Genomic DNA, 23,800 nt, shown 5'->3' with positions numbered 1-23,800 from the left:
GAAAAATAAAAAACTCTATTACTTCTGCCTTGGCTATCAGCCAGAGAGTGGAAAGCAGGTTTATAGCTGTTATAGTAATCATCTTAAAGAAAACGAAGGCACTCAGCAATCTGTACTCTGTCAACATCAACGTCATCCTTTAAACATACTCCAACAAAAAACTTACATTCCACTTTGAAAATTCTTTTTCATCCCCTTATCTACTGGAACTATTCAGAAAGCATTTTCAAGCTATGAGGTAGTTGACCTTTTCAACATCCGGGTAGGTAGGTCCCTTTGTCAAGCACGTGCATATTCTGTTGCTTGAAATCACCCCAAGGAGAAGAGGAGAGCTGGACTGCCTGCATTTCCCTTTTGGAAAGCGGGATGCCAGTCAAGAAGAAAGATCTCTCTAAAGAAGCCAATTTGTAGTCTCATGGTGTGTGGGAGTGTTTTCCATGTCACTGTGTGCCAAAATAATTTGTCAGCAGGGTGAATTTCCTCAGCTGTGCATCAGGTGTTGAGATGGTACAAAAATCATTAAGAGCCCTCTTTCTGAGGGCTCGGGGGCAGGTGGGTGGGAAAAGAGGAAGCTAAAATCCCACCCAATCCACTCTGGGGAGCTACATTCTGAATAATAAAATTATTTGGTAGTAAGTACTGATGAGAAAAAAATCATCCTACAGAATGCAGTACAGGATGTACTCTATTTCTCCCACATATCGAAGGGGCAGAAACAAAAACCCACCTCATCAGATGTGCCTACTGTTGTTAAAACCCCTTAGCAATTCAGCACCTTGACAGCAAAGGATGGAGACTTAATTCTGGAAGAAAACAAATACTATTTGCATTGCACTCACATACACAAATAAGGCCATACACATGCAAATCTAAACCAAATTCTGATTTCTTCCTTTTCCAATCACAGTTAACAAGAGCAGAAAACAAAAGACGATGTCTTAAAGCTCAGTATTACTGGGAAAGGGGTTGCCAGGATGATGTGTAAGTACCAAATACTAATGACTGTTGCAGAAATTTTAATAAGTAAAAAAACGGATTTTTCTACACCCCAGTTCTCTGTAGATAAGGCCAGACTTCAGCAGTACTGACATAAAAATTCTACTAATTAACAGGGGAAGAGGTTATTAAATAAGGTTTTCCATGTATCCAATCACTTAAAGGTGACACCAGAAGTTGCTGAAACTTCATTAAACAGTTTCCAGAACCATCTGATTCTCGCTGTTTGCAAAGGTCCCTCAGGTCCAGTGGGTGCAATCACCATAGAGCCGTGGCTCATTTCCTGACATAGCAGGGACTGTATGTGGTAACACTTTCCCTAGTCCTGCTTCCATATCTTCAGACATCAGAGCAAAATGCCAGGATCTTCCCATGCCCAGAACCATCACTGAGGTGGTACTAACATGGCTGAAATAATGCAGAGGCTCTTGAATCCTGATTTGAGAAGAGCTGTTCTCGTGTTTACCTCACATACACAGTCTGTACGTCATACACTCAGGATATACCAAAAACATACCTCATGAGGGCCAGTCTTTGAAAAGAAATTTTGTTGCCAACATTCCTCTCCATCCCCTGTGCTTTTAGCACAGTTTTCCTCTCTAAAGTGTGTTCCTTTTCTCTGTAGTTGAGTCAAGGTGTGACTACTAATCAGACATGTCCAGGAGTCCCTTCTCCTTAGCTATGACAGGGATGAACATCACTAGAACTAGAGACATTGGTTGGGGAAAGTGGACATAGATTAAGTGCAACATAGGAGAGGCTCAAAACTAACTTGTGAATTAATGTTTGTCCAGGTTAAAGTCTCATTTCCAGTTTCATGACAAATCATTTGACAAATTCATATATATTCTGTATCTACAGCTGTACTTGAGGTTGCTGTTTAAGCAGCTCCAGAAGGAAAAAGAAAACTAGAAAATCTGTAGAAGCTGGACAGTGAAATTAGTTTCCAAATAGTAACAGATACCAGCAACAGTAGCTGTCCTTAAAAGAAACTTGAAATCCCACAGGCTGCAAAGCAGCACAGGGCACTAAGCAAGATTTTTCTTTGCTGTCAATCTGAAAAGAATACAAATTTCACTGGGAAGTATTTCTGTCTGCAGTGCTACAGTCTCCAGATTGTTCTTGTATTCAATCATTGCACTGCAAAATAAAAATAACTATCCTGTTTGTGAGTATCTCTGTACTGAACTGACTATACAGAGAAGATAAAAGATTCAAACTATTTCTGGAAGGGTTTGATTTTAAAAACATAGGGATCTCACAGAGAAAACATGGTCCTTTTTGTCAGCTAAATTCTACCATTTTTAAGAGCCTTCCTATTGTTTGTCAGGCTGAAATTTTTTTCTGGATGGCAAGAAATGAAGCTTCAAGACAAATTATTCCAAGCAATGCCAAAATTCTGCTAGATTTTCATTGTTACATTGCAAGTTTGTAAGGGAATGAGAAAGGGCAGAAATATATCTTTTCAGAACCGCAGGCATATACCTTCAAGGAAACCAATAATTATTCCTTTTTTCCCCACTGAAAATCTCAAAAAGCAATGAAGGCAGCTAAAATCTTGAAGTATATGGAGAGAATTAATATTCACAACAGGAGCAAAAAGTAGATGAAATTCATTATTTACCACGCCTGGGCACTAGAGTGGAAAGAAATTAACAGGTGCCCTCTTTTGTCAAGAAAGTCTCCAGAAATGGGGGTAGGGGAAGATTTACAGCAGCAACTGAAGAAAAGATTTCCTAATGGTGGATAAATTGTAGCTTCCATCTGGAATGTGCACAAGATTTTAAGTATTGTGACTGCATCACACTGACAATAATGAGAGCTTTCAAAGCACAGGACCAGACTGCACACTGAGATGCATCACTTTTTCCCACTCAGTCTCACTCAGGGAACTTGCTTTCCCTGAAAACAATTTCTTATCCATTTGCCATATTCCTCCTTTTTTTTTTTTTTCCTTTCTTTAAAGCACTTTCCCTATTTAAGCCATGTTTGTCTTTCCCTGAACCTTTCTCAGTTCTCTTTACATCACTTTTCCTCTTCTTTGAGTCCTCATCATTCCTTTCACTAACATCGCCTCCCTTTTAATATCACCTTCCTAGTGAGAAGTGGAGAGTTGCTTTAGGCAAACCTTTCTCATGCTCCACTTTAAGGTAGTGAGAGTCGTGCCTTACAAGCTATTTGTAAAAGTATCCAAGACATCAGAAGAGAAAGAAAAGGAAGAGTCAAGCGTAAACAGACACTGCATTTTGTTGTGCTCTAATTCTATTATAAGGACTACACAGGAGTGTACAGTGAAGATGAGATGGTGATTTATGCCTTCACTCAAATAAGATTTGTTTGAAAGCAATCAGTACTCATCTGGCATTTTAAACAATGGAAAGTAATTTGTACAGGTGTACAAATAGCTGGTTAAAACATACGCACTTCACTCTTGTGGCTTAATCTTATAAATGCAGCTTAAACTAAATCTGATCCACAAAACTAATTCAGATTTTTCTATCAAAACACACCAGGACAGACTACTCTGCCTATTTAAGAGCTGATGCTGAGTTTTCCAATGCAAGGGTTTTGGGGAAACACTTGAATTTTTCAAGTCTTCACCAACCTTCAAAATTTTAAAGGTTCACTATCACTAGGCAGCTCCTGACTAGCATGTTTGAATCCTAAGAGTGATGTCTTTGTATTTTCTTAACTTTCACTAGATGAGCATTCCTCCTCCTTTCTACATGCAAACTTGCATCCCTGATGCTCTTCTCACCTTGAACCACACAAAGATTTCTCTTTAAAAAAAAAAAATCCCAAACTACCTTGTAACATCTGTACTGTCACACTGATTTCCCGGGCAATGATCTGATTCTTGTGGCTGAGTTAAGACATTTGGCATTCAGCCTTTTTCTTCTTTCCTCTCAGGAACTAGGTTATTATTGCCTCATAAAGCAGTGCCTGGATGGTATTACTAGCTAATTAATGTCTATTTAGTGTAAAGGGCTGCAGCCACCTTCCAACCCCTACAGGCATTTTTTCTTCCTCTCCCTGACAGGACCAGATGGCGTTCCGGCCAACCTTCGCCCACCCTTCACGAGCCACACACACAATTCAGACAATGCATCTAGCAGCTTTGGCAACACATTACCATCACAGCTGGACAGATGCTAGAAGAGTGGTTGTTACTGTCCCAAACAATAGGAAAATCAATTACTTCAATTAAAAGATGTAGATTAAACTTCTAGCAAGGTATAGTCACCTTTTCATTTTTGTATGCTGTTGTGGTTTTTATTTTATTTTATTTTATTTTCCGGCTCTCATCACATAACTGGGTGACAAACACATAACTAGGAAGAGAAATACATGACCAAAAATGAATGCTTGCAGCAGGCTATGAGAGAATGGTCATCCCCATCTCACTACACCATTTGATCATAAGATAAAACAGGATGACAAACCCACTCATGTTCAAAGGAAGAGTCCAACTACATGTTACAGTGGAGTCAGCCGAGAATACTTAAGCTTTTTTCAAGAACAAGCACCAGTAGTTCAAGTAATTGTCTTCTCGTTGGTTTTTCTGTACGCACCTTTCACACTAATTTGATGTTCCTATTAAGCTATGATCTGGCCCAGCTCCTGGTTACTGCATCAAGATGCTGTTTCATGTCCTGCCCAGTCCACACATTGGTCACACATCAAAAAGCCGTCAGAAAGGGAGCAAAACATGAAATACCATTAATCAAAAGTCACCTGATAAGTAACTAACATGAAGCTTACTTAATTAAAAACAAAAGCATAAATAATTTTCTCTCAGAAAGACCCCTGCCTCAAAACCATTACACTCAAATTACTCTTTGCCCCAACAGCCTGTGATCAAAAGCAACACCAAACATTGTAATTATTTTTAGATCACGTATTCTCTTCTCTGCTTTGATCGATTGAAGTAATTTAAGGGATCTCTCTATTTGCATACTTTGTGGTTTTAGCTACACTCCTCACTTGTCAGAAATAATTACTTCATCTTAAACAGGTTATAGATATGTATTTATACACACACACGCACATATATATGTACACATAGTGATGCCAGAGATACTCTAAGCAGCCTGCAGCCATACTATGACCAGCTGTGGTCTAATCTGCTCCTAATATCTGAGGAGGGTCACTCCCAACCCCTGTTTGGGAGAAAAATGACCAGTGAGAAAACAGCCTCAGTGGGTCAACTGATGACACTTTCTCTCACAGCAACTCCCCTGTCACTTGCCCTAGTGACAGGCTATAGGATATTGCACTTTGAGCTGGAAGTGCTGTACAGTATTCTGGATTAGATGTAAAACACTGGACACTGATGACTCTTAAAAGATCCATGAGAATTCCATTTAGCAGTTCCATGCAGGAATTATCCCCTCTGTGCTCTGCCATATTCCTTTTTAGGAATTTTGCTAAAATTCTTTCTGCAAGTTCTATTTGAAAAATAATTTCTGAAGGGACAAACCTCTGTAAAGAACCTGTGAGCTACTTCAGTTGCCAAAATATAATAGTGCTTTCTAAGTTTTTCTTTAAAGTGCCAGGTTAGAAAGACTTTTTAGGTTGCAAAGTCAAGCATCCAGAAGCTTGGAAATGCCAGAGTTCATGTCATCTGAGCATCATAATCCAGCCCCGTTGCACTCAAGCATTTTGACAACCTTTAATCACATTGCCACCCGCTACTTTCTTCTGCTGGTCTCTTGCCTCAGTGTTTAAGTAGAGACCTGCTTGATATCCTTTTGTATTTTGTATCTGCAGTGCACAGCCTCAAGACTTATTTATTTCACACTACCGAAACTGTGCACAGGAGGTAAAATGATTACTTTTCTCCTAAGCATCTCTGGCAGAGCCTCCCCATAGTATCCAAGTTTCTTGTGACCAATAAATTTACCCTCACTGTGCTCCTCTAAGGTGAGGTTGCAGTATTATCTGTATTCTGCAGCTGGGAAAATAAGAGTCAGAAGGAAGGCAGGCACACACTTTCCATTAATTTTAGTAATACAACCTGAGGCACACAGAAAGCCTATTTCTGAACTTCCACCCCTTCACTGTTTTTCAAACTTTTCTTGTAATGGCCTCTCAGAAACCCAGCCTGCTTCACAGTAGACATGCATAGAATGAGGAGCCTGTTGTTACTGGCCATTTGTGAAAAGTTTGTTCTAAATCTCTATCATTCAGAAAATCTGTGAGGGAAATTGAGGGGAGAAGCCAGTCCTCCAGAGCAGCATTCAACTGCCTTAACTCTAATAACACCTTGCTTTCTCCACTGCAGTCCCCTGCCTTATTTACTATACTCTGTCCAGCTTGGCAGCAAACAAGGCAGTGTCTAAACATAATTCAGAGCTTGTTTGCCTGTATAATGAATAATCTGTATCAGCCCAGAACTCCAGATTCTGGAGAGAAACAGCCACAGACCCTTTCCCCCACGCCCCTAACCTGTCTCACTTGCCTCTTACCTATCTGCATCCCATGTCCTCCTCCTTTTTGTTATTCCTATTCTGATTTCCCAGACATCTGTATGTCCCATGTGCTCCTAATTACCAGCTCCCGTCCCCTAACCCTGCTCAACAAGTTCCTGCACACACTCCCTTTCTGCTTCTACTCCTTCGGCTCTTGCAACCTCTTGCAAACCTGTTCCTCCATACACCTTTCCTGACCTTTCCAGTCTCCATTTGACCATGACTGCTGCTTCCCTTTTCTCCTTGCTACTGAACATCAGCTAGTGAGCAGCACAGCCCCCTTTCCTTCAGCCTGGTGGACAGGCCTGTAACCAGGATTAAGTAAAGAGGGGCATAAGTCCTCTGTGAGCATGTGCAGACAGAAACTTTTGAAAGCGAAGCTCTTGAATCTGAGGTGTCTCCAACATGCATGAACACCCTCATCACTAGGGCAAACTCAGAGGTGCTTTTCTCCAGATGGCAAAAAGCATCTTCCCTGTATTATGGTGACATTTTATTGAATGCCAAGCCTCCAAAACTTCACTCCTGTGAAGTTCATTCCACTGCCAGCACTAAAATGTCTCAGGAAACAACTTCTGGATTTATTTATTTTAAAGAAGGTAATTTAAAGCAATACATTTCCCACAAATCTTGTCTTCAGAAACAACTGACTTTTTTGTTAAAGTTTTAACTAAAAGAAAAAGAGAAAGAATCAGTCAAAGACTGTGCCTTACCATGAAAAATTTCAGCCAAAACAATTGAAGTTTAGAGAGGCTATAAAGGAAACAGTTCCTTATAGTAGGCAGTGACAGGTACACTTTACTCTGGGCAGTGCTACTGACTTTGCTTGTAATTAATAAATCTACCAGACAAACATAATTGTTCCAGCTAAGCAACCATTTCTAGTCACGCTGATGTAAACAAAATCATTCCTCTTATAAATTAGAAGTTAGTCCACATGTTGTCACCATCTCTCCACACTGCCTGAAAGTGTCTAAGCATCATTTTTCTCCCAGCTATGCAAGCCCCAAATTTCAGGCCCTGCCATTCTGGTCTGTGGAAAACTGCATCACAATCCACCATGCTTTGCATTGCAAAGAGCACAAAAACAAGAATTGATCCAGAATCCCCCAGGGTAATGGGAGAAAACCAGGTGAGTGTTTCCTGGCAGTGCTACCCAGATGACCCTTTCTTACCATGACATCTCCTTCTCACGTCAGCAGTTTCCAGTTTGCTGGAAAGTTTCCAGTTTGTAGCCACACGGCTATGCAGCCTCCCATCCACACTGCATCTGCCCTGGAGCTGTACTCAGCAGGCACCTTGCAGCCCCATTCCACAGACATCCGAGACAGAAAGACAAAGTGAAACAAGGACCACATGGTCGCTATTTCTAATTTTTCTATACTAAGTTTTAAAACCTATCCATAGGGATCCACATACAGTAGAACTAGAAACAAACAGGAGAAGTGATGTACACAATTACACATTATGTACTTGCGGGGGCGGGAGAAACAACCCCAAAACACTAGAATTTTTCAAAGCCAGCAACAGAGTTCAGACAAGTGCCTCCCATCTAAACTTTGGTAGCTATTATGGATCTACTGCTGGTTTTGAAAATCTAAAGTGAAAGGACCAAAAAGCTGAGAACTACTTCTAAAATAGGCAAGAAGAATAAGAGATGCTCTTACACAAATCTGAACACAGCAAACAAGATTGCAGTGGTAGAAATCTCTTACATGAGGGAATTTATCAGCAACAAAACCACTGTTTAGTCATCATACACTGACAATGGTATATGTGGTTCAAGATTATATGAAAGCTATTGCCTACATCTTTGAAAGTAAGCAGCAGTTGTAGAGGTTTCTGCTTTGTCACATTGCATCAGAGCTACCTTAAGGGTGAGCGCTTCAGTCTTTCTCATAACCAGTTGCCATGAAGGTTCCCTGAGCTGGAACTTCAGGCACCCAAAATAACGTATTTACTTTTGGAAACTTGGAACTAGGTTTATTAAGAGTGCAGGGTGCCACAGAGAAAAAAAACAAAGGCAAGAACATATAATAATGGAGAAAGAGGAAGAAACAGAAGGGAGGAGCAAAAGAGAAGAAGCGAAAGGACTTCTGTAATTTCAGCACATTGGCAGAATTCATTAAGCTTAAAGGAGCAACTAGGAGTTGCCTGTGGTGATGGTGGCAGTGCATCAAGCAGAGAAATGCAGAAGGCTCTTACTGCAGCATATGTGTCTGGCTGGCGTCCTTTTGTTTGTCAGGTACCTCGTAGTGTGGGGAAATCTTGCCAAGGCCGCTGTCACTCAGCATCCTCTTTCGAACTGCAGGGTTCCACCGATCCGATATTCTAGGGAGGGAAGAAGGAAGAGAAAGGCATTCACCCTTCAGAAATTACCTTACACGCTCTGCTTTGAAGCTTTCTTACGCTTACTGGTTGCCAGCATTTTTCAGCCCATAGAAAGCTAAATTAGCTTAATTCACTATGAGTACGAGACTGTTACTAAAGATGAATAGGAGCATTTCTGGTATGCCCATAGGATGAGAAGAAACAGAGACACTTCACCATCGTTCTTACGCACAAAAGGCTTCAGGGCCTCATACAGCAGTACCAGAGCCCTGACCATGCAGAGAAGGGGTTTGTAACTTGATCAATACAGATTTACAGTGGGGAAGATACAGTCAGGGGGTTTGAGGAGGTTGAAAGGTGCTGAAGTCCATTAGTCCTGCTGTGTGCTCCAGGATGCCTAATGGAGTAGATGTTATTCCATTGTCCTTCTGTCATTACCATGGCTGCATCTGATCCTGTCCCTAGCTCCCCACCTAAGATCTGCCCTCCCATATCTCCCAATCCTTCAGAAAAGGGGACCAGAAAGGAGATGTCCAACTCTAATATGGCTGCTGAAAACCAGATCCCAGCACCACTCACCCAGAGGCCTGCTCCACTACCAGATCAGGCATTCCTGGTGGCGTCCCCCCCTGCTGTGACATTACCAGCTCTGGGTCCAGAATAAAAATCTCGTCCTGCGAAATTTCCGTCACAAAGTGCAAATGTTCCTGTTAGAGTGATACAAGGAGCGAATAATGAACCTGCAGCATCACTGGTCTCTCAGAGCACTCAGATGGCTATAGGAAAGCTGGGTGCACACCAAGGTCTCTGAAGAGCATTCATAGGACTCTGTCTGTGTATTTATTTAAGTGCACGCACATACACACACACTAAAACCAATGCCACTGAAGTCACCAGTAAATACTTCATTGATTTCAAACCAAACAAGATTCCCAATCAGCAACCTGCACACTCACAGGCTGCTCTTCAGTAACTCTGTGTCATTCAGATGAAAACTGGAGGTCTACCCAAGAAGCCGAGGTTTGCATTTCACAACGAGGACCAACACCTAATGTCTGCCCTCTGCTGATGGCTGACAGAATTTTCCATTGTTTGGGGGTACTCTCCCAGAACTCCATTGCTTGTACATCCTGGTTTTGCATGTCCGTTACCAAAGCTCTCTTTCTCAGTCCCTCTTTTTTGTTATTGACACAGAAGCTTCATCATCCTTCAAAAAACACCAAATGTGAGTAGGCCTGCTACGCAGGCGAATGGGCAAGAAACTGCCCACCATTTGTGCACTGGGACCATCACACAGTATTGATATTTTCCCCACAGAAACACAGGGCAAAAAAGTAGGAGGGAAAGATGATAATTTGTACAGGTTCAAGTATTAAAGAAATGCAAAATAAGCCAAACAGAGTCACATTGCCCAGTTTAACCTGTAGCAGCATCTTCTTCACCCTTGCTTTCCAAATGTTAAAGTACAACTTCATCAATGCATTTATTTGACTGTGTGCAAAGAAGTCCCATGGCAGCTACACGCAGACACTGAACCTGGGACCTCCGAACTAAAGCCACAGCTCCTTCTGCTTGAACTAAACCACCAGCTGCTTTTGCTAGGAAACAGTTGTGCACTTCATGCTGAGCCACTAATTGGCCTGTCTGGCTACAAATCACGAACACCAAAAGCTCTGTAAAATTTTCAAAGTGTCTTTCAGAAAATATATTCAGATTGTCAAATCTATACTACAGGTTTGACTCCAACAGAGCTACAGGCTGTTTTGGCATTCCTGGGGAATATTTGATATGGCTCTGTTCATAATTCTCAACTCGTAACACCACCTTAATTTCCATAGCTATTCCATGTCACACACACTGGATCAGGACCTCTGGTGACTAAAAGCATCAGTGAAAAGATAAACTCAAATACGCTGGTGTCACACAGATGCCCTTAGTAAGACTTGCTAAGGTTGACAAATGTAGAAAACTCTGATCTGTTCTTCAGATTGGTAGTAAATAGAAGGGCAGACGGTCAGCAGATATAAAACTTCAGTGAAATTATGTGAATTACATCAACTAAAAAATGGCCCAGAATTTTTTCTCTACTTTTGATGAGACATCAGTAGCATTTTAGAATACACAGAAGGAATGGCAGATAATTAATCTTAAGCTGCATTTGAAGCTTTAAAAAAAATCTGTAGAAACAGTAACCAAATAAAGATTTACCTGAGATCTGTCAATGCGGTAAAAACGATCAGCAGAAGTTGCTGCAAGACAGAGAAACAACAAAGCTGCAGTGAAGAAAATGGTCTGAGCAGAACTGCATGAACAAGATGGGCTGAGCTAAAATCACTGCCATGTAAGACAGCCTCTCCGTCAGTCAAGTCACAGCGGTTTCACAAGAACATAATCTGATTCATTCATTATGTCCATATTCCTATCCCATTAAATGGTGAATTTAAAGGTGAGGCTTAAAAAAACCAATATTCACTGAAATTATTAACTTGAAATAAATATTTTAAAAACATATAAAATGGATTTCAGGCTTATAAGATGAATTGATTATATTAAAAATGTGACAGAAAAAGCTGCATTGTTCTCATGAGAGTATAGCAAGCCTATCATGAAATTGTTGGGTCTAATAGGATTAATTCAGATTTTGAATCTAAAGAACAATAACATGCTTCGGAGCTCTTTGTAAATCAAATGCATGGCCACAGATATTCACCCTGAATTACCAATACTCTCAAGGAAAATTTATGCTACTCATGAAAAATACATGAAAATAGGGGAGATTCACTAAATAAAGCACCTAATATGAATCATGTCACTGCCAAATAATTTCTATCACTAAACACAGAAGTATTTCATCACCTACAATGTGCTTCATCAGATGGGATTTTTTTTGTTTCTGCTTTGCATTTAGTTTGGCCAGTGAAATCAGATTTGTTCATTCTGGAGTTTTGACACAAGAGCACAGTGATGTAGCATTGTAGTTTTTGGCACTGCAAGGGAATATGAAATCCCTAAAGACAAAAACTGAATGCATCTAGCCACACAGCTTTCTCCAAAACCCGAGCAGATTCTCAATATGTTTTTTATCAATTTCCCTCATGAGAGACAAGGAAGAGTGATTAAAAATTGTCAAGGGGAAATTGTTTTTGTTTATAACAATAAAAATTTCAGTCCCCACATGCTGAAGCTTTTGCGAAAGCAGATGCCATCCATTTTAGCTGCTAATTCCACTGATCTGGAGCCTGATGTAAAGTCCAGGCAAACCGTCTGCTTTGACAAAGTCTGGGTCAAATACAAGTGCAAGTTTCCAGGGAGTCACATGAAGTGCAGTCTTACAGGGAAAGGGAGGTACATTTCTGTCACCTAAACACTACAGTACCTAAACACTATAGTACTTAAAGAGAAACCAGAGTGAAGAACGCAGCCTTACCAGCACCAGCGTGTTGCCACAACTGGCTGCACTCTGAGTCCAGGCACAGCTATGCAATAAGTGCTGCTCATCACAGCAGAGACTCTCATAAACCAAACCTCTAACCACCCTTAGAAGAACATGCCTCCTTGGGGTGACAAAGCTTCAGTAGACATTTTGATTGCTAGATGAAGGGCCTGTTTCATTTTTCGGAAGGTAAAGGGGAGTAAGCATGTCCCTTTTTTACCTGCTCAGTGTAACAAGAAGGAACAGTTACCCCTCCATGGTAATACTTTTGGATGCGCTATCCTTCACATGCACACCAGAAGCAAGCAGCATGCTAGGCACAAGAGAAGGGAGACCACTTACCGTCTAGGAAGCACCATCTAGGAGAGAGCTTCTGAACAGAAAGTACTCTGGGGAAAGAGCTTTCTTGGTCCTGGATAGGGCAGGGAAATGACATAAAAAATAACAAACTTTTTACTCTAAAAAGAACTATTTTCGAGCCTCTGCTTTTTTCATTTTGCTCTACTGACATTGCACAATGTGCAAAACCTACATAGCCTAAACCCACTGGATTTGCTCTTCACTGACATCAGGGTTTGACTGTGATATAGGAGAGAGTAAACTGCACAGTTAGCTTCAGGCACATCCTCGGCTATCCTCTTCCCTTCAGCTCAGCAATACCAAAAAGCTTTGCATCAAAACCAGCTCTCTCGGCTGTCTACAGCCCCCCTTATTTGTGGGGACACAAGAACAGAGAGGAGCAAAAGAAAAGCTCAAAGATATAAATCAGAAACAAACAACAGCCATGAACTCTAATTATTATGTTTGTTTCTTGTGTGCCTCTCACCTTCCTTTATTCTAGCTCAGTATTTTTATACTCTTTCCCTCCTCTACTGATCTGCCACTCAAAGTAATTGCCCACTTTGCCTGTGCCTGGTGTGTCCCAAATGCACATCAGGGTAAAAAAAGTGTTATTTTCTGCACCCAGAATACAGAGAGTGCAGACCTGGGGACCACCACCAGCCAAGCAAACAGGCATCCTACATCAATATCTTCCCGCTCTGGCTAAAAAGGCCTGCTCCTCGGGAGCCGACAGACGTTATTTCAGGAACCAAACCAAATGGCTAGGGAGGAACGAAGGCCTTCTTCCTGACCTGTACTCACCAAGGAGTCAGACAGGCCGCCCCTTGCTTTTTCAGCTCTCACTGAGCTGGAGAGGCAAAAGGGATCTCAGAAAGCAGAGGGTGGTCATGGCTCTGCTCCGTGCTACCAGTGGATGGCCAGCCAACTTCCTAAAGCCACTGGAACACAATGTTTAAACACAAATAGATTTGCACAGGACAAAACACAACAGCATGCATCTTCAGCACACACCCAAAATGTGTATGAAGCCAGACTCTATCCTTATTTACATCTTAAGCAGTAAAATCAGCACATTTGCAAATGATGAAAATTCACACACATACTGGCTCAAGATTAAACTTTACTCCTTCTTCAGACAACAGGCAACAGAGTGGAATACCAAATCACAAGGCAAGAAAAGAAAAAGTAGAAGCAATGGGGAGGAAAGGTACCTTTGAGAAAAGTATTGCTGTGCACAGAAAGCACAGAATGTGAATAATGTATATGTACATATATTTATAACATGAGCATAGATTGGTGAAAACAAACCAGGATACAATGACATCTCACTGGGACTTCTCGGAATATCACACAGGAGCCCAGCACCTTTCCTGACAGCAGGATGCAGGACAAACGATTTTCATATTGGGAATTGTACAGATATATCAGGTGAGTAGTTGTTTGAAAGTCCAGCACCAGAAAGTAAAGGCTGGTTTGAAAGAGCAGGTTCCAAAAAGAGATTTCAAACAATCACGGTTTTTCAACCAGGAAGGACAACAGCTCTATGAACACTTAAACCCTAGCATAACACAGATATCCACCACTCCAGTCTGAGCTACAGCAGGCCTTTTAGAAAGGCACCCAGCCTAAGTGACACAAAACCCACCACTCCCTCAGGCAGCTGGCACCGTGTGCATAGTTTGAAGGAAGAAAGTGAAGCTGCTTTGTATATAAGACAAGGAAAACTGCAGAAACACCAACACAGAGTTAAAATGAGAGTTTACAGTGTATCAAACACACCCAACACATCTGGAACATTCATACAGGTTCTCAAAGGTTTGCAGTTTCCTATATATTTTCCTCTGCTTTTACTGCCTAGTGTTTATATATATAGTGTTTTTTATAATTAAGAAAACCTAGAAGTAATAGTTGTTTCTCAGCAATTTATCTTAGTTTTGCAAATCTGACATACTTCTAAAATACTTTTTACCTGAGTAGCCATGTGTGAGAAAAAGTTAAGAAAAAAATAAAGAATATATTGACAGAAAAAATGGGAGTTTCATCAGATCAATTCCCCAGGCTGCCCATACATGTGTCAGTAAGACCACGGGGAAGAAGCAGTTTGCTTTCTTCAACCTGGGGAAAATCTCAAAGAATGCTGAAGGAGGTTGCCATTTCAGTCTGACTGGGTAAAACAAGTTCCAAATTGATTACAAGGCAAATAATGCCCTCATAAGCTAAGAGGCAGACATTGCTCTTTGATTTACATAAAGGTATATGATACTTTTTCAGCCACCTGAGAAAAAATGAGGTCGTGCTGATGTTGTACAGATACTCACAAGTCCTTGGCTTCCCCAGCTTCCTGGTCAGCAGGGTGCCTGCATGCACTATGTGTTGTTTTCAAGCAGCTCTGATGATTAGCATTCTGCATTTTGATGGGCACTCATTTCTCAGCCAGGTGAATGCATATTGGTGCCTGGCATGATGTTGCTACAAAATGTTTTTCATTTCATTTGGTATCATGACAGCTTTTGCAAGATTCATCTTATCAGCTTCTGCCTCTGGGATTGACTGGAACCATCTATTATTGCCTTTCCTTTCTGGTTATCCAGGACAGAGAAGCAAAGATGTTCCAGACAACTCATCTGTTGTCTCCTCAGTGCCCTAGAATTTGGCTATAGTCCTGGTAAGAGATCCTGCCTGAAACGTTACTGCAGAAACAGATTTTGCTTGACTAAAAAAATATATATACGTATATATCTCCTGATGCATGATAGCTGCGTCTATAGCCACCCTGATAAAAATGAAACAGCCTCAATTCTCTCCCATATTTAGACTCAAGGATTTTACTTGATCCCATACACCCTGTTGTCATATACAGGTTTTGTCTCCAACCTCTGTGCATTACAGGACAGATGAAGTCGACAACAGCATAACATTCCATAAAGTGAACTATTTTGGCATGTGGGGACCAAATGACGTATCTCAGTGGTTTAAGCATCAGATTTTATATACCCCTATGTCTTTCTCTAATATGGGCTTATAGAGTCGTGGGATGCTTAGGTTTGCTTGTATCACAACTGAGGTGTATGTGGGAGAGTCAAGGGCTTTCTGAAATCCACTAGGTTTGCTAATGTCTATGTATCTATATGCACAAAGCTTTATGTATCTTAATAGTTAGCCCACTATTTGCGGAAAGGTGAGGATTGGGATACGAAGGACAAAAGGAAGAAAACATCCAAAGATAATAGCGCATACTAAAAAGGTAGATGATACAAAGAGGAGACATGAGTAAAAATTCATAGACCTAGCAGAGTACATAATGCTGGGAAAATGAAGATAAGGATAATGCTGATAAATGTAAATTCAAGTCACAAAAGACATATTGTGATATGCTCTTTCCAAGACTTCAACTTCATTACAGTTCAACTGCAGAATTAGCTTGGGAAGTCTCAGGCCCATGAGAAAGATATTCTATAAGCATTAAACTCATTAGAGAAACAAAACAGAATGAAAACCAACCCTAGCATCATTTTTCTCATTTGCACCTAGGCTTGCTGATGTTGTTTCTGCTGACCCCCCGTGTTTTGAGCTGCAGAGGAATCACGCAAGAGAACTGTGTTTATGAGACCTAAATGTACCTGTGACACCTTATTAGTGAGGTAAGAAGACAGTTCCATCAACTCAAGCAGCTTATTCATGCCCTTTATCCCCTGTTTTTTCCCCTTTCTGTAATATGTAGAGGGATACCAACAAACATGGAACAAACCTAACAAGACAGTTTATAGAAATGACCCACTAAGAATAAACCAATATTTGAAGAGTCCAGGATAAACAGGTACTGAAGACAAAACACAGAGAGGGGTGCATTCAAAATGTAGCATCATAAAAAATCGATAGCATGTTACGGATTTCATACTGATGTGTCCACCAGAGGAGATGGCTAGGCAATTAATTTATATACTGCGATAACTGCAGAGGTTAGAGCCAAATATGGGGCTGATTTCCAACATTTCGTACTCTCTTTTGGCCCTCTCCATACACACAGATTTAGTTCTTCATTTTACCTCAGGCAGTTTCCTACACATGGAGCCATCAGCAGCCCCTTAGGTTAATTTGTAATGAGTGGAACAGAATAATACATGCTGTTTTATTAGCCAATTCACTAGACAGTAACATTGCTCTAAAACTCAGTTCCAGGGCAATGATTGATACAAACGTCAAAAATACGAGGTTAAAATTGGACAGGAAAACGCAGAAACAAACCATGAACTGGTATGAAGAAGGCAACTTCAGGAAAACATGCCAAATTGCATTTCCTCATAGTGTCTTCCTGCATTCAATGCATTTACAGGCATTCCGGCCAAACTGGAATTCTGTATCACCCATGTAATCATGAAGCCCCAAGAAATTATCTGCAATTTCACCACAACGGGTTCCTATCAGCTGGATCTCTGTTACGTTTTCACAGTGAACTCATTCCTGCTAATTGCAACAAGACTTGCATTGTTAAATCTAGGAAAAGGCTATCAACACCATGTAAACTTGTCTTGTAATCCTAGGCACAGTGTCAGCTGACCATGGTTTGTGTCAAGTCCCTGCACTAATGTCAGATCAACACACGAGTCAGTACAGTTAGTTTACCCCCACTTTAAGCACTGTGCTTATTTTAGTGAGAGAAATACACATTCTTGAACAATACTTCCAACTGTAAAGCCAAGTTCTGTATTGCACAAATTGTACAATAAAGTTGTAAAATGCAGAGAGACCAATTTTAAAAACTAGCCACCTAAAACTAGAACCTGCTTGTCACATGCAAAAGACACATTTGTGCCCAGGACAGATTAAAAATCTACTCTGGAGGTTATGTTAAACTAGAGGTAGATGACTGTGGTGCACAGAATTATTAAGAGGTTAGGCCTGCTAGCACACCTTTTTTCTCAGTGATAGACTTCAGTACTACCACTATGCAATATAACATGTTATTGTTCAGTTTCTCAGACAGAGAAACAATTTTACTTTTGTCATTTGTCCTACAGGACACATTCTCTCATTCACTTCAGTATGCAAGGTACTGCTATTGCAATACCACTCGCATCATCATGCTGTGCTAATTTTAAAGATGATTCTATAAGGTTTGCAAGGAAAAGGATTGTCTGAGGGAAAGCAGAATGAACCTCCAACTTTTGAGGGTAAATGATAATCAGAAATTCATTTAACAAATGCACATCTAACAAAAAGAAAACCTGGGTTCAAACGCAAAGAGTGCAGCCCACATCGTTAAGACTCTTTTTGTTCTGATACTGAAAGGAAAGCTTATCTTACCTGGTAATGAACTCTCTGTGTAGTAGAAGTCACCGACTGTAGGTCCTAGTAATAGGATGAAAGACATGCTGCTGATGAAAGAAAATTAAAGCAACAAGACCTGCTTGCAGTTCTACTATCTGAAGTGGTTGGGCAAACACAAATAATTTTGCAAGTATTTCTCACTGGTTTTAAGTATATTAAATAAACACCACAGAATAGTCATGGAAAGCACAGTTAAAATCTAGATTTGTGGGCATTTGGTAAAAAAAATGGTTTTTAAAGTATAGTGATTATGTTAATGGATCTTCACCATATCACAGCCCTATCTGTTTCATGAAAACTATCTAAATTTAGAATATCAGCAATGCAATGAAAGAAAAGATGCTAAAATCCATAAATCTTTTTTGCAAATATTTCTGAGGAATTAATGCACTAAAGAAAACCACTGGCAGTTTTCCCTGTTTTAAGACAACCTCATGTCGGGGACGTCATACCAGAGTGACCCTGGTATTTAGCAGAGTTCAGGAATCTAATTTATTTTAATAGAGATTTTTTCAAATAGTTTTAGTTCATGACATAGCCTACCAAAAAGCCTGGCCTACAGACCATAGTTACCCAGTTGGCGCGCAAGTTGGCAGAGTGCAGAAAGCCTTGGCGCCTCCATTCCCAGCAAATGGGTCTGAGCCAAATCAGGCAAAAATAAGTAGTACAAATCCTGCAGAAGGTTGGAGAAACACAGTTCCTCCACAACCGCTCTGGGTAATTCAACCAGAACTTCTAGCTGTGCTTCCTCCAGGGCTGTACAACTACTCTCCATCCAATACTGGCCATATTCAGTTACCTGAACTCAGTCTGAGATCACATTAGTAATCTGCTGAGAATATCATCCCTATTATTTCAATGTAATTTTCCATCATCAGGTACCCCAAATATGCATCACTTTACAATACTGTTTTATATCTGACAATAATTGCCACACTTCAGGTCTGAATGTTCAGAAATGCATTTGATGAAGGAAATCATGGCTGAAATGCAAAAAAGTGAAAGCCTGTAGTCAAATACTAAGGCCCAGATTCAGGCTGCAAGTGGAGAGTTTCAAAACCACAGGGAAGTCAGTGGCTCCCAAAGAGTTCAGTGGGAGGGATGAGGTTCATAGCTCCTATGTAAATTGGACCACCTATTTAGAAACCTACATAATGTCCTCACGCTTGTAAATGTTGTTGAAAGATATCAGTAAAAGATTAAAAACAGTCAGAGACAGTGTATTAATGAAAAACCATTAGTTTTATCACTAAGTGCATAAACACTTAAAATTATTCGGGTCAGGGGTATTTGAAGTCTCCATTCCCCAGACTGTATTGTAGAATGAACTCTTGTGAGGCAAGGTGTTCAAGACAATACGAGTAAAATTATTATTAGCTGCATGAGCATATATTTCTGCGTATTTGGAAATAGCTAGTTGATATTTGTAGTGTTTATTGTGTCTCAGATTACTCCACGACAGTATTAGAGAATGACATTTGCATAATTAGACCCACTTGAATACCATGATGTTTATCCTTACGTAACACACTTTCTAATCAATAATTTGTGTAATTTCAGCAAGCTATGTGGAGAGTCCTGGTATTCCATTCCAATTCAAGGAGAAGTAAACACACCCATCCACATCAATTCTGTTGTCATTTAAAAGGAGCCAGTATGACTTTTCATTTCCTGTTTAGAAAATATTTTTCAGTGCTGTTCCTGCTTTTATTATCATATCATAACTCTAAAGTTTTGTTTTCAGTAGTAGGCAAACTGCAATACTCTAATATATGGTTGTTGCAACTGTTAGACCTCTGCACTCAGAACTGAAAGAAGCATAACATCTACGATACCTGAATTCACAAAAACCTCACCTCTTGTAGACGGTCAATGTACATACGACAAGTCTCCAAGTCACAATCTCCTCGTACCACTATAATTCCTAGGGGAATGGCTAGAAAATCAAAAATACGGAAAAACCTCTTTAACTGAAGTCTTTTGAACTTTAAAAGATTTGCAATATGCTTAATTTTTTTTTTTTTAAAAAAAAGTCCTCGCAAAATCTTTCTGCTATCTAAACCTTAACAGTCATTTAAAAGCAGGAACATATTATTCATCAGTAGTTTCACCCATTTATAATTATCAAAGATTCTGGTTTTCAACTATCTTTCATGCTGAAGAAGCTAAAACAGATTCAGTTAAATTATGTACTTCATCGTCTGATGTCAACATCAATTATTAACTGCAAGGAAAGGAACATACCCCAGAACAAGAGTTTAGGGAGGTGCTCTTATACATTGAAATAAGAGAGTGATATTTTATTTTCAGAACTCTTAAAAGTCTACAAAAATAATTTAAAGTCATGAAAGTCACAGCCTGATTTCAGAGAAAACTGTCCAGCAGCATGTTATTTTGACGTAAGGTTGCTTTCAAATCAAAACAGGTATTATTCCATCTAAACACAAAATTGACACAACATCTCCATATTTTCTCAGAGAAAAAAAGAGAACTTGTAAAAATACTGCAAATAATTCCCCTCAGCTGAGGGCAGCATTTTTAATAACAGGGGATTTAGGTGTCCACAACCTTTCTGTTCTTGCAGCCAAAAAACCCCAAAACAAACCCACAAAAAGAACAAAAGAGAAAAAAGTGTATGTGAGTCCACAAGGAAGGTACCAAGAGAGCTACCTACTAAGATCTCATTAACTAAAAAGGAAACAAGTACAAACTCGAGTCCCTGATTTTCTAAAACTGAATCACTGAATGAAGTCCTGTTTTCTCCCTGGAGGGTCTTTAATCAAACAACAGCCCCAAAAAATAGGAGAGCAGCAGGAAAGAGATTTATATCCTCGTATGAAGTATTCCAGAAGGAAAGCAGAATATCAACTTATAAACAAATTTGGTAACTGGGTAGCAAGAAGCAACATAAAATCACTGACAGTTCTGAGATAAATAGACAAAAACAACTGTGCTGCAGCCCCTCCTGCCGTTCAAAAGTTGATTAAGAAGGAGAGATGTTTATCTACTGAGAAGCTCTTCATTCTGATAAGAGAATAAGACAGTGCTAAAAGAAAATGGGGAATGTGACTTATATTTTTGTGGCCCACCGAGAGTAGAAGCACAAAGAGAAGCTCAGTGGTCTCACGGAGGAGAGTAGGGGAGCACCTATGGCAGTCAAGGTCATTACGGGCCTCAGAGGCCAGCGCAGCACTCTGGGGACACATCAACAATGCTGCTAGCATCGTGTTTGGAAAGCAGTTTGAACAGCAAAACAGCTATGAACGTGGGAAAACCAAAAGCAGAGGGGAAAAAGCTGGAGAAGAAACAAGAAAATAAAGAAGGGATAGGCAGGAAGACCAGGGAAGAAAGGAAGAACTTGCACTTCTCCTGAAGCAACACTAACATCCGATAGTGATGCCAATCCTCCTGCTCATTTTCAGAAAGGCCAGAAGGGAACAGTGCTCATTGCAACCTCCCAGATTTTTTCATTACACAATAGAGACTGAGAGACAAGCAAGTGGAACGAGGGTCAATCGCGGGGTTTGCTTTACGCACTCCAACGCTCTGGGTTACAGACTGATTCTCTTTGCTTAGTGTTTATTATTGCTTAAACTGCTCTGACAAGAGACCCTTAAGCTCTCTATAAAGAGTACTTAATGGCTATCTAGTTTCAATTCAGCAGATCCCTCTGCAGCCCTTACTGAAAGAAGTGTTTGCTAAATTCATTTGTAGCACTAAAATGTGAATTGCAGCAGACGCAACTAACACCTCCAATAGCTACAGAGCACTAGGGAGCTACACCACTGGCTCATAAACTGTCACCACCAATTTTGTCTCTTTTCTAATTAATTCCTCCCTTCACAGAGGACTATGTGCACTTAGTGGTGACCAGAGTTTTGACCTGCTGAAACAACGCAGCTAACACAGAACTGAAATCCATAACTATCACCATTCCTGACAGCCCAAAGAAGGACCTTACAAACATTTGGAATTTTAAAGAAATCCACCAAAATGTCTGAAAAGAAAACACTAATACACAATAGATAGTTTAGGGGTGACATTTATGGGCCTCATCTACATGAGTGAAGAAGAAAGTCATGATTCACAGGTTTAATTAAATTATGTCCCATTTATTCTTGGTGGTCATAGAACAATTCTGGAATTCTGAGCTAGGTGACTTTGTTCTTAAAAAGACATGAGTGACTTTTGCTTCCTGGAAATCCTGAATTAGCACAGCCTATGGATTTATGGTCAATGGCTAGCTGAGGGATAAGGTGTGTGTGATGTGGGTCTCAAATGGTTCCATTCCATATGGTTCCTGCTCATTTGAAAAACCTTTTAAGTCATTACTGTATACAGTACATGCTAAAATGTTGCTTGCCAAAGGTTTTTTTCTTTGGTTTTTTTGTGGTTTTTTGGTTGGTTGGGTTTGTTTTTTTGCAAGATCCACTTGGCTTTCAGCAAGGAAAATGTTCCCAGCCCTCATTTTTATCATAAACCACAGTAAGTATGCACAATGCACCATGCAGCCAAGATTTTCCAAGTGCTTCACAATAGCTGCTGTTTGAAAACAAAAGCAAATCCTTAATGATTGATAATGAGAATGAAACTACGGGATTGTTGCTCATTCTAAATATAGGGCAATGCTGTGCAATAGGGGCAAAATGAGGTAAGGTATGATCAGTTAACGGCATAAAGTTAACACACATGACATTGAATGTAATTGTGGGCACTTCCATTGAGGAATAAATGAACTTCTACCTTTTCTGACTAGCCCTGTGTGGATGAGGATGTGGACGAGGATGTGGATAGTACAGAACTAGGACACAGTGATTACTAGATATGCCAGGTGAGAGACAGGAGGACAAAGTCTTACATTAAGAACACAGGCACTGCAGAGCAACCTTCCCCTACACCCATATGCTGTCCACTCCTGTGATTATATGGATATATGCAGACATGGGAATATGCCACAAATAAGGGATAGTCTCAGACCATGAGCCAAGCCACAGCATTCAAGTGCCAGATATTTTTCTCCCGAGGCGCCTGCTCTTCTGGCCCTTTGCATCCAGCTCCCAGTTTCTTTGTGCTCCCTGAATGGTGAAAAGGACTTTGTCCAGGGAGCTGTGGATACAGACTCTAATGCTGCAGTGATAAGCGGCAGTGCAAGAACCCCAGGAGATGAGACAGGCAGACAGTTGCTTCATATTCTGAACCCGTACTGTGGAAAGCTTTTTGTTCCCAGCAACACTAACCAAAACCATGTAGCAGCAGGAGGAGGGCAGGGTAGGTGCAGCAGTACAGCTAGCATGATGGTCTAATTGACTGCAAGATTAGTAGTGATTTCCTAAGTCCTCATGAAATTAGCTATGGAATTTGTAAACAAAGAAGAAATATTCCACCTATTAACTGCCCATTATGCTGAATACCTAAAGCTATTGAACTCTTTAATAGTAGTGAGAGCACAAATGGAAGAAGCCTGAATATACTGCATATGACACCATGAAGCAAAAATAAAATTCAATTAACTTCCCCATTTATTGTTATGAAAGGATTCAATTTGTGATCTCACCACCATGATTAACCCACTCAAATCCCAAACAAAACAGCCCCAAGACAGATCATTAAGGTAGATGTGAATGCCAGGAAAACTCATTCCAAGTCTGACATACCTCAGGGGACTGGGGAGATTAGACATTGGGTTGTAAATGTTTAATGTAGCAAATAAAGGATCCTCACTACTGAAGACGTTATAAGAATGTCATTTTCCTGAGGGGTTTGCACTGATATTAGAAATGTGAAGGACTAAGTAAATTCTTGGGAGAGAATTCTAAAATATTCAGACACATATATTAAGAGGTTTGGCTTTCCCAGTACGGTTTTAATGCAACTGAGCTTGTACAAAAGGATTTTCTTA

The 23,800-nt window shown here is 40.3% G+C and overlaps 1 protein-coding gene across 2 annotated transcripts in view; it reads right to left on the bottom strand.

The window, feature by feature from the left end:
• The window catches only part of DGKI (diacylglycerol kinase iota), a 110,417-nt gene that overhangs the window by 38,400 nt on the left and 48,217 nt on the right, over positions 1-23,800 (bottom strand). For both annotated transcript variants that reach the window (XM_059816128.1, XM_059816129.1), the window contains 6 exons: positions 19,758-19,837; positions 17,878-17,922; positions 12,574-12,643; positions 11,007-11,047; positions 9,378-9,505; positions 8,673-8,798 (listed from right to left, as the gene is read on the bottom strand). In XM_059816128.1, coding sequence (XP_059672111.1) covers positions 8,673-8,798; positions 9,378-9,505; positions 11,007-11,047; positions 12,574-12,643; positions 17,878-17,922; positions 19,758-19,837 — 490 coding nt within the window. The remainder of the gene's footprint in view (positions 1-8,672; positions 8,799-9,377; positions 9,506-11,006; positions 11,048-12,573; positions 12,644-17,877; positions 17,923-19,757; positions 19,838-23,800) is intronic.

Source organism: Gavia stellata, chromosome 4 (assembly GCF_030936135.1).
Source record: "Gavia stellata isolate bGavSte3 chromosome 4, bGavSte3.hap2, whole genome shotgun sequence".
Taxonomy (NCBI): Eukaryota; Metazoa; Chordata; class Aves; order Gaviiformes; family Gaviidae; genus Gavia; species Gavia stellata.
Note: the sequence above shows the minus strand (reverse complement) of the source record. Positions and strands in the feature narration are given on the sequence as shown.